The sequence below is a fragment of the Schistocerca cancellata genome, chromosome 8 (genome assembly GCF_023864275.1).
Source record: "Schistocerca cancellata isolate TAMUIC-IGC-003103 chromosome 8, iqSchCanc2.1, whole genome shotgun sequence".
NCBI lineage: Eukaryota > Metazoa > Arthropoda > Insecta > Orthoptera > Acrididae > Schistocerca > Schistocerca cancellata.
In genome coordinates this window covers 15981526-15997162 of record NC_064633.1, presented here as the reverse complement: position 1 = coordinate 15997162, position 15637 = coordinate 15981526, and the positions used below count along the sequence as shown (strand labels likewise).

Here is a 15637-nt window from a genome sequence, read left to right as displayed (position 1 = left end):
ATTTTTCTATTTGGGTGAAGTGCTCGGTTAATCTCGTTTTTCGTATAACCATTTTTCGCAAAGGCCATTCGTAAATGATTTAGTTCTTCTTGTACTCGAACTCATCACTGCCCAGCAGCAAGCATCCGTGAAACAACAACAGCCTCCCACCATTGCTCTCAATAAAGTGGCGTCTGTGTGTTCGCAGCAGGTTACTCTTCCGTCAGTGCAACCGTCATCTTTTCCGACACATGATGTATCGGCTGAAGACTGGGACACCTACGAGACACGGTTACGCCAGTATTTCAACGGCAGCGTCGGTTACGGCCACAGCGGCCCCGTGGTCCCCCCTTTGCCCTTGCTCCTTCGTCCAACACGAGCATGCTGCTTGCTCTAAGCTTTTGGTTGTTTGCAAGAAATGTCTAAAGAAAGGCCTCGTTGCATCGGTGTGTAACTCCCCTTCAAACGTGGCGGACACAGTAGTACCGATGGACATAAACTATACGTCTACAGGTCTTTTCCATCATTAATTCCCTTACTAAGCACATGCTTGTCAAGAACAGTATTTACAATGTCTTTAAACTTAGTCCATAATTCTTCTATATTCATCACACTGGAAATAAATGATACCATTTCATAGTCTAAGTGAGATGCTAACAACTGCTTCTCTGCCCTTTCTAGCAAAAACGCACTCTTAGCCGTCGTGACTTCTTTCGTAATCGAAGTCGCTGAGCCGTTGCGAGCTGGCACCAGTCTTATATTGTTCACGTATCGTTGAGATCGATTGTGGTAGAAGTAAGCTATCTTTGCTTTTCTCGTGTCTTATCTTGCGGCTTGGCAGGCGAAGCGAGTGGGTTGTTAGCCTTCGACGGGTAACCCTCGAGATCTCGTGACATTCACTGGGAGACGAATGCTAAACGAGCGTGATGACCGTTACACGTTGTGGTGTGAAACTGGTCGGGTAGTTTCCCGACATGGGCAGCTTGGAGACACAAGTTCTGTGATTTCGCCGCGAACAAAATTTGAAGGGCAGCGGTGAAGCTGTGGGACCCGCTCCCTCGTATTGTGTACCTGGTATGTAGTAAGTCGTCGTAATTGTTTGTTCACCGACGCACTCAGAGATTTTAAACTCTATTATTGTGGCGAGACTTTCATAGTCGAACCTTAAGACGGTAAGGAAGAGTTCAGTGGGTCTAGTTAAATGGTGGCCGTTATTTGAAAATTTTCTCAGAAGTTTTACTAGTGCTTCTGTGTCCCTTGCAATCAAATGACTTTATGTTGCCGTTGTTAAAGCCTGCACTGTATTAATACAGTCGTCCATGTGTAAGTGAGTCAAAGGTTCTGCCGAGTGTTTCTACGTTTCAGAGAATGGCTCTGAGCACTATGGGACTTAAAATCTGTGGTCATCAGTCCCCTAGAACTTAGAACTACTTAAACCTAACTAACATAAGGACATCACACCCATCCATGCCCGAGGCAGGATTCGAACCTGCGGCCGTAGCGGTCACGCGGTTCCAGACTGAAGCGCCTAGAACCGCACGGCCACACCGGCCGGCTACAGAGTTATTCCAATGTCTTTGTGATTCGGGCAGAAACTTTTGATTGTGCTAGCGCCTTGGCGGGGAGTGAAATGTCATTCGTGGTCTAGGTCTGGCAGTGTTTAAAAAGCTGGCCACAGCCGGAATTATTCACATATCGCCTTTCGAAGTTTAGTATTTATCTTCCTTCCGTCAAGGTGGGTTAAACTGGTAGATATACTGTATATATTGTATGTAACCTGTTTATATATGAACTTGTTTTCATAAATATTAGGGACTAGCAACTGGTTAAACCGTAAACTTGTAAGTAGGCTGTTTATGTTTTCTTATTGGCAACGTTACGTAGTGCTCTATATGAAAATCGCTGGCTGTGCTGTGTGCAGTCTGTGGCTAGTTTGCATTGTTGTCTGCCACTGTAGTGTTGGGCAGCGGCAGCCGGATGTGAACAGCGTGTAGCGTTGCGCAGTTGGAGGTGAGCCGCCAGCAGTGGTGGATGTGGGGGGAGAGATGGCGGAGTTTTGTAATTTGTCATGAACTGCTATATATATATTATGACTATGAAGGTAAATACATTGTTTGTTCTCTATTAATATCTTTCATTTGCTAACTATCCCTATCAGTAGTTAGTGCCTTCTGTAGTTTGAATCTTTTATTTAGCTGGCAGTAGTGGCGCTCGCTGTATTGCAGTAGTTCGAGTAATGAAGATTTTTGTAAGGTAAGTGATTTGTGAAAGGTATAGGTTAATGTTAGTCAGGGCTATTCTTTTGTAGGGATTTTTGAAAGTCAGATTGCGTTGCGCTAAAAATATTGTGTGTTAGGTTAAGCACAGTCATGTATAATTTTTCTAAGGGGACGTTACAAACTGCATAGCATCTGCTGAGTTCCTTGTGCAGCTTTTTCTAGTAATTTTTTACTATCACGTCTGAGCACGTGAACATTTATTTTTTAAAGATCAGTGTGTCTGTTGTATTTTTTTTATTTAAATAGTTCTATCATGTTATGTAATGGCATCTTAGCTTGGCACAAGTGTTCAAGTGTTCTTAAGTCACCATTTACCTGTAATTGTTTTCATTGTATCTGTTTTGAGGGATGTCCTATATGGGGCGTTTGAAGTTCTCAAGTTTGTCGGTAAACCTATTTCCTTAATTTGGAATTGCTTGTTAGAGTACTGAGTACGTTGGGTTTCTAACTGTATTTGCAAAGTTTTATCTAGTGGCACGTCCGCAATTTGTAATTGTCAATTTTTTTAAAAGGGTAATGTCAATAAACAGTGTTAATTATAAATTGTGACTACCAACCAAGATTCCATCCCGCTTCTTCTTTTATGGTATTTACGATATGGTGTGTAAGTGTGGTACGATTAAGGAATTCACGTTTCAGTCGCTATGATGATATTACGATCTTTAATCCTGGTCTCTATACTGACGTTATAGATAAGAGGCGACCTGTTTGTAGATGTAAGGTGTAAGACATTTCCATTGCGCGTGGGCCGCCAAACTAGCTGCACAAGACTAGTGGAGAAAACAAACGTTCTATTGTAAGTTCCTATCAACGTTACAACAATGTGGGACGTACGTTGTCGTGATGTCAGATTCACTTCTGTTTCTAATTTTTTTCTACTTCTACCATTTCTGTTTTCGACAATTTGTCTACGAACGCAAGCTTGAATGAATTTAATGTAGCTATTTGTTCACTTGTTTCCATTGTAGTTGCTGCGGCGTGTTAGTAAGTGGTGCAATAAAGGAACGGAGACATTTAAGAACTATTGCTAAATTGTCTAATAAACTGTTAAGGAATTGCCTTCTACAAATGGATTGCAGCCCACAAGAAGGGGGCTGGCCGCATACTAAGAGACTGCAGTGCTGGTCATTAAAGTTGCAACACCATGAAACAAAAATGCAACAAACGTCCAATTATCATCAAGAGTACTACATGCTGGAATAAACAAACGATCAGCTTTTCTGCGCAGATACACAACAATGTAGGTAGGAGCAATGCTATATACTCAAGACAGTTTGGGAAAACGTGTTAAAAAGTACTTCATGAGATTGTCTATCTGTAGCCCTGCAATGAAACCATAGACGTCCTAGACTTTATCCAGAAGTTTAAAGTAGCCTCCAGCTAGTATTGCATGATCTGGGTATTTTCGCGCTACTGACCGTAAACAACATTCTTGGAATGACTCTGAAAGTGTCAGAGCGGAATCGGGTGGCCGCTAAAGACAGCAGACCACTTTGAAAGTCAGTTCACTGAGTTGTCGGTCTGTGAGTTCTGACATCCCTGCCAATTTGTGGTACGCTCGGAGCATGATGCATCAAAACATTCTAAGATGCCCTATACATTGATATGTGTCACTTTTATTGTGCGTCTAGTAGTTTTCATGCGGTTATCTTCTGAAACCCCAATGATGCTGAATAAGTAACGCTGCATGTTGTCCTATGTGATTGTCTTGCCTGCTCTTCTGCCGAATACGCCGAGACTAAATGTGCTACAAAATCGTGGGAAGAACATTTAATGTAATTGATCCTGCGACAAAGAGGATATTTCTGAAAGTAAAAATTTTTCAAATTATCAAGTACGTCATTTCATTCAGGTCATACACTTAGTAAACAATATCAAAAAAGTCACACAGGACTTCAGTACCCAATAAGGATACCGTGGTAATCACGTACAGCATTACGTTTACGTTTCACAGTCACATGCGAGGGGGAAGCAGACAGCAGAGCAGGCGGTTTTGCGGCGTCACCCACCAGGTACCCGTCGTAGGTCCACGAGCCGAACTTCATGAAGCACGTCTGCTCGTCGAACGGGAAGTACTCGACGTCGATCTCGCAGAAGGACTTGTAGATGGCGGGCGGCTTCCACACGACCTTGCCCGTGTGGTGCAGGATCGCCTTGGTCATGATGGTCACCTCGTAGTTGCCGTCCGCGCTGCGAACACATACGTCACCTGCTGGAGAACAGCAAAGTGGCTGCACACCCTGTCCCAGGGCGACCCACGCACAGCCGTGGCAGAACGCAAATAGAGAGTGCCCAGCGTGAAAGCCTTTTAGCGTTACTCTACGCTGCATTAAAAGTGATCTACCGTTACACTGGCGGAAATAAATGAACATCTGACACAGGAACACTATTTGTTTGGGGCACAGAGCATGAGAAATGTATTTGAATTATTGAAAGGGTGTGTCGCACAAGCATCGTACTAGTTGAATAAACTCTAGCGACAAGAAGGGATGGGAAGGAAGACAACGCCTCGAGCAACTGCTACCGTCTCTAAAACAACCTCGTCATCGCTGCTTCAGACTGCTAAATACTGAAGTAAGTTGACAACCTGCATAAGATATCCAATTACTGTTGTCGGCAAAGTAACTACACCATTAAGCAGGACTAAATCTGGAGCTGTGTTGTTAGCTCCAACCGTTGGAACAGTTTGCTATATGCCAGAGTACCAAGAAGGTTGTTCAGCGACATGCTCACTGTTGCAGCTCATCATCATATGGCATGGTTCTTGCTGATGCGATGCAACGTGTGATATAATACGCAATGCAATCACGATATGACACAGAAGCAACCTGCATCGGTGCGGCAAATATAAACGTAATTGAACAGACTTAATGTGGTTCACTCTGGGGCGACAGCGCTACAACGCCGACATGACTGTCTTGTCGCCCAGCGCAACACGAAGTGGTGGCTGTTCTACATTTAGGAAGGACATTTAACGTCTTTTGATGTGGGTAAAAAAAAAAAGTTTTTTGTAGATGAAGCAGCACTACATAAGTCTCTATACTTAGTTTCTCATTAAAGATTTTACTTTCCAAGCAGGAAATAAAGTCACTGTTCTTGGATTCGCGTGTATTTTCCATTATGCCTTCTTTCTTGTTAGTGTTTGAAGAAATTATTCGATAAAGAAATATTTTTCCATCTTATAGTCTGATACCACAGGTTGGATAATGAACTGATTTATTTCCGTTTATGCCCACAGTTGCTGCGATACTTCTACATTAAGTAAAACATGGGGAATATTTTGAGAGGTTTGTAGTAAATCCGTATTCAAATGGTTCAAATGGCTCTCAGCACTATGGGACTCAAGTTCTGAGGTCATCAGTCCCCTAGAATTAGTACTACTTAGACCTAACTACCTAAGGACATCACACACATCCATGCCCGAGGCAAGATTCGAACCTGCGATCGTAGAGGTCGCGCGGTTCCAGCGGTTCCAGACTGTAGCGCCTAGAACCGCTCGGCCACCCCGGCCGGCAATACTGTAGTCGTTCAACGGTTTACGTTTGGTGGCATTCTTTTCATCTAATGCTGAATACCAAATGTACCTAATATATCGAAATTGTTTTTAACGTTGGAATGGCTGACATTATCTCTTTCTACTCTCAAGAGGTGTACGTTAAATACGACGGGCATTCAACAAGCAACGCAACTTTTTCTCGGCCAGTTCCAGTTTAAAAAATGCAGAATTTGTTGTGGGACATCGTGGACAATCCTCGCTTCAGCCCCTTTAGTTTCATGAACTTCCGATTGGCCGTAGTGCTACACGTGGCCTTGTAGATGGCGTCCGTAACGGAGATGCGTTCCAAGCAGACAGCTGTAATTGAGATTCTTTTTGAGGAAAACCAGAGCATCGTAGGTACTCATAGACGCTTGCAGAATGCCTACGGAGACCCGGCAGTGAACAAAATCACGGTAAATGTTTGAGAGAGACACCTGTCGTCATCGCGACAAGGCCGCTCAAACTTGCCCCATCTCCCGCATGGCGGCCGTCCGCACGCAGCTCTATCACCCTCAGGAAAATGAGGAAACGACTGCAGAGTGTTCGTCGCCACAAAATCGCACCTTCCAGCCGGCCTGTGTGGCCGTGCGGTTCTAGGCGCTTCAGTCTGGAACCGCGTGGCCGCTACGGTCGCAGGTTCGAATCCTGCCTCGGGCATGGATGTGTGTGATGTCCTTAGGTTAGTTAGGTTTAATTGTGGGTTCTAGGCGACTGATGACCTCAGAAGTTAAGTTGAATCGCACCTTCCAGTTCCCGTCTGTTTCTCTTAGTAAAGGACGCACTACGCGGGAAGCAGTGTGTGGATGATGGGAACATTATTGATGCTAAAATACGTTGGCTTTGACGTCGACAAGTAGAATGTTATCATGCGGGCATAAAGGCCGTCCCAGTAAGGTGACGTATGGCCATCGCACTGAACAAGAGTTTATGTTGAAAAGTACGGGTTTATTGCCAACAAGAGAGGGACATAATAAAGTGTATTGGAACTCTGAAAAATAAAAACCAACCCACTTTCAGAAAAAAATGTGTTGCATTACTTACTGAACGTTAAGTATCCAGACTGGCAGCGGCCTGCCGCAAGCACGCTCCTGCCGTGACATGCCGCACAACTCCTGCCAAAATGAGTGTAGCGTGGACAACAGTCACGCCGCACTACCTAGAGTGTCGTCTCGCATATCACATCGCCTCAGCGAGTAGCCAGTTTCCGGCGGCGATAAACGTACAGTGACGTCGACCATGTTAATGATGCTATAATACTGCTAAAGTAATTCTCAAGTTAGGCAGTCGGCCGTGAAGGAAACGGCAGTGAGGTCGGTTACGCTGCTATCTTCCACTGATCCGCTCCTTATGAGATGACGCATCGTTTTGGGGCTTGGAGATTTGTATTTTAATGTCTAGTGCCATTTATATCGCCAACTTTTATGTACAGGGCTATTACAAATGATTGAAGCGATTTCATAAATTCACTGTAGCTCCATTCTAGCATTCTAGCACACACTACAGGTACGTAGAAAAACTCATAAAGTTTTGTTCGGCTGAAGCCGCACTTCAGGTTTCTGCCGCCAGAGCGCTCGAGAGCGCAGTGAGACAAAATGGCGACAGGAGCCGAGAAAGCGTATGTCGTGCTTGAAATGCACTCACATCATTCAGTCATAACAGTGCAACGACACTTCAGGACGAAGTTCAACAAAGATCCACCAACTGCCAACTCCATTCGGCGATGGTATGTGCAGTTTAAAGCTTCTGGATGCCTCTGCAAAGGGAAATCAACGGGTTGGCCTGCAGTGAGCGAAGAAACGGTTGAACGCGTGCGGGCAAGTTTCACGCGTAGCACGCGGAAGTCGACAAATAAAGCACGCAGGGAGCTAAACGTACCACAGCCGACGGTTTGGAAAATCTTACGGAAAAGGCTAAAGCAGAAGCCTTACCGTTTACAATTGCTACAAGCCCTGACACCCGATGACAAAGTCAAACGCTTTGAATTTTCGGCGCGGTTGCAACAGCTCATGGAAGAGGATGCGTTCAGTGCGAAACTTGTTTTCAGTGATGGAGCAACATTTTTTCTTAATGGTTAAGTGAACAGACACAACGTGCAAATCTGGGTGGTAGAGAATCCTCACGGATTCGTGCAGCAAATTCGGAATTCACCAAAAGTTAACGTGTTTTGTGCAATCTCACGGTTTAAAGTTTACGGCCCCTTTTTCTTCTGCGAAAAAAACGTTACAGGACACGTGTATCTGGACATGCTGGAAAATTAGCTCATGCCACAATTGGAGACTGACAGCGCCGACTTCATCTTTCAACAGGATGGTGCTCCACCGCACTTCCATCATGATGTTCGGCATTTCTTAAACAGGAGATTGGAAAACCGATGGATCGATCGTGGTGGAGATCATGATCAGCAATTCATGTCATGGCCTCCACGCTCTCCCGACTTAACCCCATGCGATTTCTTTCTGTGGGGTTATGTGAAAGATTCAGTGTTTAAACCTCCTCTACCAAGAAACGTGCCAGAACTGCGAGCTCGCATCAACGATGCTTTCGAACTCATTGATGGGGAGATGCTGCGGCGAGTGTGGGAGGAACTTGATTGATGTCTGCCGAATCACTAAAGGGGCACATATCGAACATTTGTGAACGCCTAAAAAAACTTTTTGAGTTTTTGTATGTGTGTGCAAAGCATTGTGAAAATATCTCAAATAATAAAGTTATTGTAGAGCTGTGAAATCGCTTCAATCATTTGTAATAACCCTGTACTTTCTGCTCTACAAGTAAGCGGAACACAACCGCACATAATATTCTTCTTGAGTTAAAGGTTTTGCTGAAATCGTAAATTGCTGAAACTGACGCAGCGCCATGGTTTGAAGCTCTATGAATTTTACAGTGTAATTTATATTTTAAGATGACTCCTACACTACAATCGGTGGTAGAATTCATGAAGCCCCTTGCCTCTTCGTTATACTGAACCTCAGAGCCTTACACTCCGTTACCGCAACATAACATGGAAGGAGTCTCTATGTGTCCTAAGAGTCTTCCGCGGCGGCATGACTGGATACTATCTTCTCGATTTTCAAGCCGCGTCAATTGCAATAAAATCCTCGAGCTGTCTATGGCTAGATCCGCCGACAATTTTATTGGAGTTGATGCGGCTTGAAAACCGAAAAGATTTTACGAAAAGGAGTCCCTACGTCTGTTGTCTATAGGTATGAAATCGAAAAATTATCTGAAGATCGCCAGATGTTTTAGATAACGTGGGATATATTGCTGCTGATTCATTTATCTCTTATTTTTATACGCTGTGTTCAATAAACTGAAGAAGCGGAGGTATTTAGTAATATCGTACTAATGCAAATGAATTAGAACTTATCACGATAATATTACGACAAAAGTACTTTTTAATTAAAATTTGGAAATTTTTTGTAGGATCTTATGGGACCAAACTGCTGAGGTTATTGGTCCCTAAGCTTACACACTACTTAATCTAACTTAAACTAACTTACGCTAAGGACAACACACACACACACCCATGCCCGAGGGAGGACTCACCCACGCGACTTTTAATTAAACAAAGTATTCTAAATTGCCACGAATTAGCAGAATTATACTCACTTTCAGCATCGAAATGGTCTGTGTCTACATTCGGTCCATAGTCACACTGAAGTAGTTTTACAGTACTACACTGAAGCGCCAAATAAAGTGTTACCAGCATGCGTATTAAAATATAGGGATATGTAAACCGGCCGAATCCGGCGTTGCGGTCGGCAAGACAACACTTGTTTGGCGCAGTTATTAGATCGGTTACTGCTGCTACAATGGCAGGTTATCAAGATTTAAGTGAGTTTGAATGTGTTCTTATAGTTGGAGTACTAGCGATGGGACACAGCATCTCCGAGGTAGCGATGAAGTAGAGATTTTCGCGTACGACCATTTCACGACTGTATCGTGAATATCAGGAATTTGGTAAAACATCTAATCTCAGACATCGGCCGGAGAAAGATCCTGCAAGAACATGACAGAAGTGCAACCCTTCCGCAAATTTCTGTAGATTTCAATGCTGGCCATCAACAAGTGTCAGCGTGAGAACCATTCAACGAAACATCATCGATATGGGCTTCCGCTGCCGAAGGCCGACTCGTGTAGCATTGGTGACTGCACGACACAAAGTCTTACACCTCGCCTGGGCACGTCAACACAGACATTGTACGGTTGATGACTGGAAACATCATACCTCGTCGAACGAGTCTTGTTTGAAATGGTATAGAGCGGATGGATGTGTACGGGTATGAAGACAACTTCATGTCAGCGGAAGCTGTTCATGTTTGTGGAGGCTCTGTAATGGTGTGGGACGTGTGCAGTTGGAGTGATATGGGACCCCTGATACGTCTAGATATGTCTCTGACACGTGAATATGTCTCTGACACTCCTGAAAGGTTCGCAGGAGAGCTTCTGTAAAGTTTGGAAGGTAGGAGACGAGATACTGGCAGAAGTAAAGCTGTGAGGACCGGGCGTCAGTCGTGCTTCGGTAGCTCAGATGGTAGAGCACTTGCCCGCGAAAGGCAAAGGTCCCGAGTTCGAGTCTCGGTCGGGCACACAGTTTTAATCTGCCAGGAAGTTTCATATCAGCGCACACTCCACTGCAGAGTGAAAATCTCATTCTGGAAACATCCCCCAGGCTGTGGCTAAGCCATGTCTCCACAATATCCTTTCTTTCAGGAGTGCTAGTTCTGCAAGGTTCGCAGGAGAGCTTCTGTAAAGTTTGGAAGGTAGGAGACGAGATACTGGCAGAAGTAAAGCTGTGAGGACCGGGCGTGAGTCGTGCTTCGGTAGCTCAGATGGTAGAGCACTTGCCCGCGAAAGGCAAAGGTCCCGAGTTCGAGTCTCGGTCGGGCACACAGTTTTAATCTGCCAGGAAGGTACCATTTGCGTTGATTGTCAACGGGTCTATGACAGTGTGGATTGACAGGAGACCAATAATGACAATCATGCCGGTTTAATTCGCCTCTGTTTTTGAATGTGGCTTCATCGGTGAACATAACGTATCTAAAAATCTCATTGTCACCTCTTATCATTTCCAAGGCCCATCGGCAGAAATTCACGCGTATTTGCATATCTTTCGGCGTTAATGCCTGTGTCAGTGTGATATGATAAGCATGATATTTATGTGCCTTCAAAATCCTCAAAACAGTATTTCGGTATTCCAATTTGTCTCTGAATCTCACGACCACTAATTTGGGGATCCAGTTGAACACAGGCGAGAACAGTAAGGGTACGAGCGTCATTTTCACTGTATTCGCGATGACGAGGTGGACGATGCATGTATCCATTTCGAGCTCATTGTGTGCAATTTCGAATAATGTTTTCGTTTGGATGTCGTCTGCTTGGGAAACGGTCCGCATACAATTGCGCAGCTGCAGCGTAATTGTTATGGCGTTCACCTAAAATTAACATCATATCAACAATCGTTGTAGGAGGATAGTGAGCCGTTTCGCTAAAAAATAATTTACTTTCGTCAATTGATGTTTACGGTTCACAATCTGAAAGTGAAGTGACGTCTGTTCGCATTGCATTGACCTTTATACTGAGCCGTAGTTCGCAGTTTGGCCACGGTAGTGCCACAGTCTGGTGAGTAATTCAATTGCGAAGAGTTCCCCAACGAGATTTTAATAGCATTCCGCCTCCCTCCAACAAAAATAGTGGAGGGTAGGATACATTTTGTAAAAAAAAAAAATATCTTAATGTGGGGTAATGAAAGAATTGGTGCACATTTTGTGTCGATTTGATGCGTCCTTCCTGGATCATGCTAAATAAATTGGAGTTCTTCCACAATTTTAGTGTTTCTCGATTTCAGCGACACATGTCAATTGTTTAAAAAATGTTTCAGACAAAACTTGATTACTTTTTTATGGAGAGTCGGAATCTGCAATAAAAAAATGGAGATTTCCTTTTAAGATTTAAAAGTTGCCCCCGGCCACACCCAAGGCGGCGGGGGTGGGGGTCACGTGTAGTATCATTTGATGTCCCCCTTTGAGCTTACGAACTTGTCTTACCCACTATTTTTACCCGATGTATAGTTTTCGAGATAATCTCATCGGAAGCTTCAGGTGGACCACCCTGTGTATTCAGATTTCACGCTAGTCACATAAGAGTGGCGCTAATAGTGTCACTATGAGGATACAAATCAGGTTTGCTTTAAATACACGTTGTAATGGTTGTATCTTTGTCCACCTTCGAGATTGGAGATGATAAATTGATATTAGTCAAGAATGCCTTTGAGGCGAAAAAGATGCCGTTATCAACACCTCAATCAGTATGAACGAGGTCGTATAGCAGGGCTACTAGAGTCTGGATATTACTTCTGTGATGTTGCAGAAACACGTGTCAGGCAAGTAGCCGCTGTACATGAGTGCCGGCACCGTAGGTCACGAAAATGTAGGGTCGCAAGGTGACCGGGCCCAGACTGCCACGTGTCACTGCCGAGGAGAAGGATCATCGTGTTCGACATGAGGGCTCTGGCGCATTATACTGCATCTGCAGCAGCCATCTAAGCCACGACACAACGAACTGTTACAAATAGGTTACTACAAGGGCAGCCCCATGCCAGACGCCCTACAGCGTGCATTCCACCACTTCCAAACTACCGCCATTTGCGACTTCAGTGGTGACTCTCTTCTGTGAAGACGCACCAGAGGTAAACATACAACAGGTCTCTAACAATAAAGGTCTTTGGCAGAGTGAAGGATTCTGTACACGGTTTGTTTCGAAATTACACGTTCAGTAGTTGCTGCGAAGTCAGATGCCAGTTGCAGTACAGTAGTAAGGCGTTACATAGTGGTTGGTTGGTTGTTTGGGGAAGGAGACCAGACAGCGTGGTCATCGGTCTCATCGAATTAGGGAAGGATGGGGAAGGAAGTCGGCCGTGCCCTTTCAGAGGAACCATCCCGGCATTTGCCTGGAGTGATTTAGGGAAATCACGGAAAACCTAAACCAGGATGGCCGGACGCGGGATTGAACCGTCGTCCTCCCGAATGCGAGTCCAGTGTCTAACCACCGCGCCACCTCGCTCGGTCGCGTTACATAGTGCCCTTACAGCCAATTAACGAGCCACTCCTTCTGATGTCACACGTGGCCGGCCCTGTCCAGGACTCCGGGATACAGTTTCGGTCTCTGTAAACTGTCATCTCATCCGAGAAACAACGCAACGATTCACTTCAAGCCATCAGGTCACATCAGTCTGCGACTCTCCTGCTTCAGTTTGAAAAGCGTCATGTTGTGACTTGGCAAGACAGCCAAGCCACTAAGAGGAAGCCGAAAGGCACGCGTTTAAGCTCACGCAGGCTGGCGTGAGGTCTGGAACAGTTAAGGGAATTTATAGTAGCAAAGAACGTAAGTAACTACTGGAATACTTAACTTTAATTCATAATTAGTGAACATCCGTCTGACGGTACATGCATCACAAGATAAATAGCAAATGATAATGGCGCCTTGCTAGGTCGTAGCAAATGACGTAGCTGAAGGCTATGCTAACTATCGTCTCGGCAAATAAGAGCGTAATTTGTCAGTGAACCATCGCTAGCAAAGTCGGCTGTACCACTGGGGCGAGTGCTAGGACGTCTCTCTAGACCTGCCGTATGGCGGCGCTCGGTCTGCAATCACTGATAGTGGCGACACGCGGGTGCGACTTATACTAACGGACCGCGGCCGATTTAAAGGCTACCACCTAGCAAGTGTGGTGTCTGGCGGTGACACCACACGTCAAAGCTTTTGATGTTTATAATTGTGGTGTCACCGCCAGACACCACACTTGCTAGGTGGTAGCCTTTAAATCGGCCGCGGTCCGTTAGTATACGTCGGACCCGCGTGTCGCCACTATCAGTGATTGCAGACCGAGCGCCGCCGCACGGCAGGTCTAGAGAGACTTCCTAGCACTCGCCCCAGTTGTACAGCCGACTTTGCTAGCGATGGTTCACTGACAAAATACGCTCTCATTTGCCGAGACGATAGTTTAGCATAGCCTTCAACTACGTCATTTGCTACGACCTAGGAAGGCGCCATTATCAGTTACTATTGATATTGTGAATCATGTACCGTCAAGACCGACGTTCTTCATCAACGGATTAAAGTTAAGTATTCCACCAGCTACGTCCGTTTTTCTAAATTCTAATTTCCTTGTCCTGATCCAGACCTCACGCCAGCCTGCGTGAGCTAAAATGCGTGCCTTTCGGCCTCCTCTAGTAACCCGGTGTTGGCTCTCCTGCCAACCAAAACAATAATTAAAGGAGACAATTGCTTTTAAAATCAGTCATTAGTTTATTGCAATATTTGAAGTGTGATGGAGGTGAATTATGTCTCATTAAGCATCGGTAAGGCGCTATGATTCTTCTCTTTGCAAACTTGGTACACTTCGTGCATAAAAGGACTTCTTGTTATGCGTTCCTAGCAGGGAAGCCCGGCGACCAGGTGGACACAGGTAGTGCGACCACGGGCGAGCGGCAGTCGCGCGCCCACGTCGGCACGCTTCACAGAGGGCAGACTCCCAGAGGATTAGCGAGGACGCTGCATACATCAACACGCTGCCAAGGGAAGCCGTGGACAATCGCACGTGTGCCCGAGGCAGCGGAAACCTACAAACTTAGAGCGAAAAACAATTTTGTCACGATTGTAGGTAAAGCTGACAGAGCAGCGAGTTGAATAGCAACAGCACGACTTGGGTGTCCAAGAATCTCAAGTGGCCCGGGGAATTTTGGCCGTTTCCCGCGACCAGAACACCTAAAAACATCTAAAAACGTAGCGGCAATACTCAAAGGGAGAAGTCTGTGTTTATTTGTATACTCTGTCTCACACAGTGTATCGCTCTCTTTTCCTCGCGGAATGTGACGGCGAGGAGGGAGGAAATTTTGAAAGGGACTTTTTCATTGGCAAGAATCTAACGTTGGCTTTGAAAAATAGTACGAGCTCCGTAATTTGCGAAAGGGCGGAGACAAGACGCTGGATGGGGGTGGCTCTCTCTCTCCAGGTGCGAGGAGCGCACTAGTATTTTGCATTCCGAATACAGCTTCATCTACGTCTACATCTACATCCATATTCCGCAAGCCACCTGACGGTGTGTGGCGGAGGGTACCTTGAGTACCTCTATCGGTTCTCCCTTCTATTCCAGTCTCGTATTGTTCGTGGAAAGAAGGATTGTCGGTATGCCTCTTTCTGTGTATTCGCAGCACATTACACTTGTCTACATTGAGATTCAATTGCCATTCCCTGCACCATGCGTCAATTCGCTGCAGATCCTCCTGCATTTCATTACAATTTTCCATTGTTACAACCTCTCGATACACCACAGCATCATCTGCAAAAAGCCTCAGTGAGCTTCCAATGTCATCCACCAGGTCATTTATGTATATTGTGAATAGCAACGGTCCTATGATACTCCCCTGCGGCACACCTGAAATCACTCTTACTTCGGAAGACTTCTCTCCATTGAGAATGACATGCTGCGTCCTGTTATCTAGGAACTCCACAATCCAATCACACAATTGGTCTGATAGTCCATATGCTCTTACTTTGTTCAGTAAACGACTGTGGGGAACTGTATCGAACGCCTTGCGGAAGTCAAGAAACACGGCATGTACCTGTGAACCCGTGTTTATGGCCCTGTGTGTCTCGTGGACGAATAGCGCGAGCTGGGTTTCACATGACCGTCTTTTTCGAAACCCATGCTGATTCCTACAGAGTAGATTTCTAGTCTCCAGAAAAGTCATTATACTCGAACACAATACGTGTTCTGAGGAGGCAGGAGTTCACTCTTGACTGCTTCCGATAAGTCGCAAGAATTCTCTTATCGCTTGTC

At 45.2% G+C, this 15637-nt stretch overlaps 1 protein-coding gene across 1 annotated transcript in view; it reads right to left on the bottom strand.

Annotated features, from left to right (window-relative positions):
• LOC126094929 (acetylcholine receptor subunit alpha-like 1) overlaps positions 1–15637 on the bottom strand; it is a 499702-nt gene that overhangs the window by 106621 nt on the left and 377444 nt on the right. Inside the window, exon 4 of the mRNA XM_049909576.1 lies at positions 4268–4448. Coding sequence (XP_049765533.1) covers positions 4268–4448 — 181 coding nt within the window. The remainder of the gene's footprint in view (positions 1–4267; positions 4449–15637) is intronic.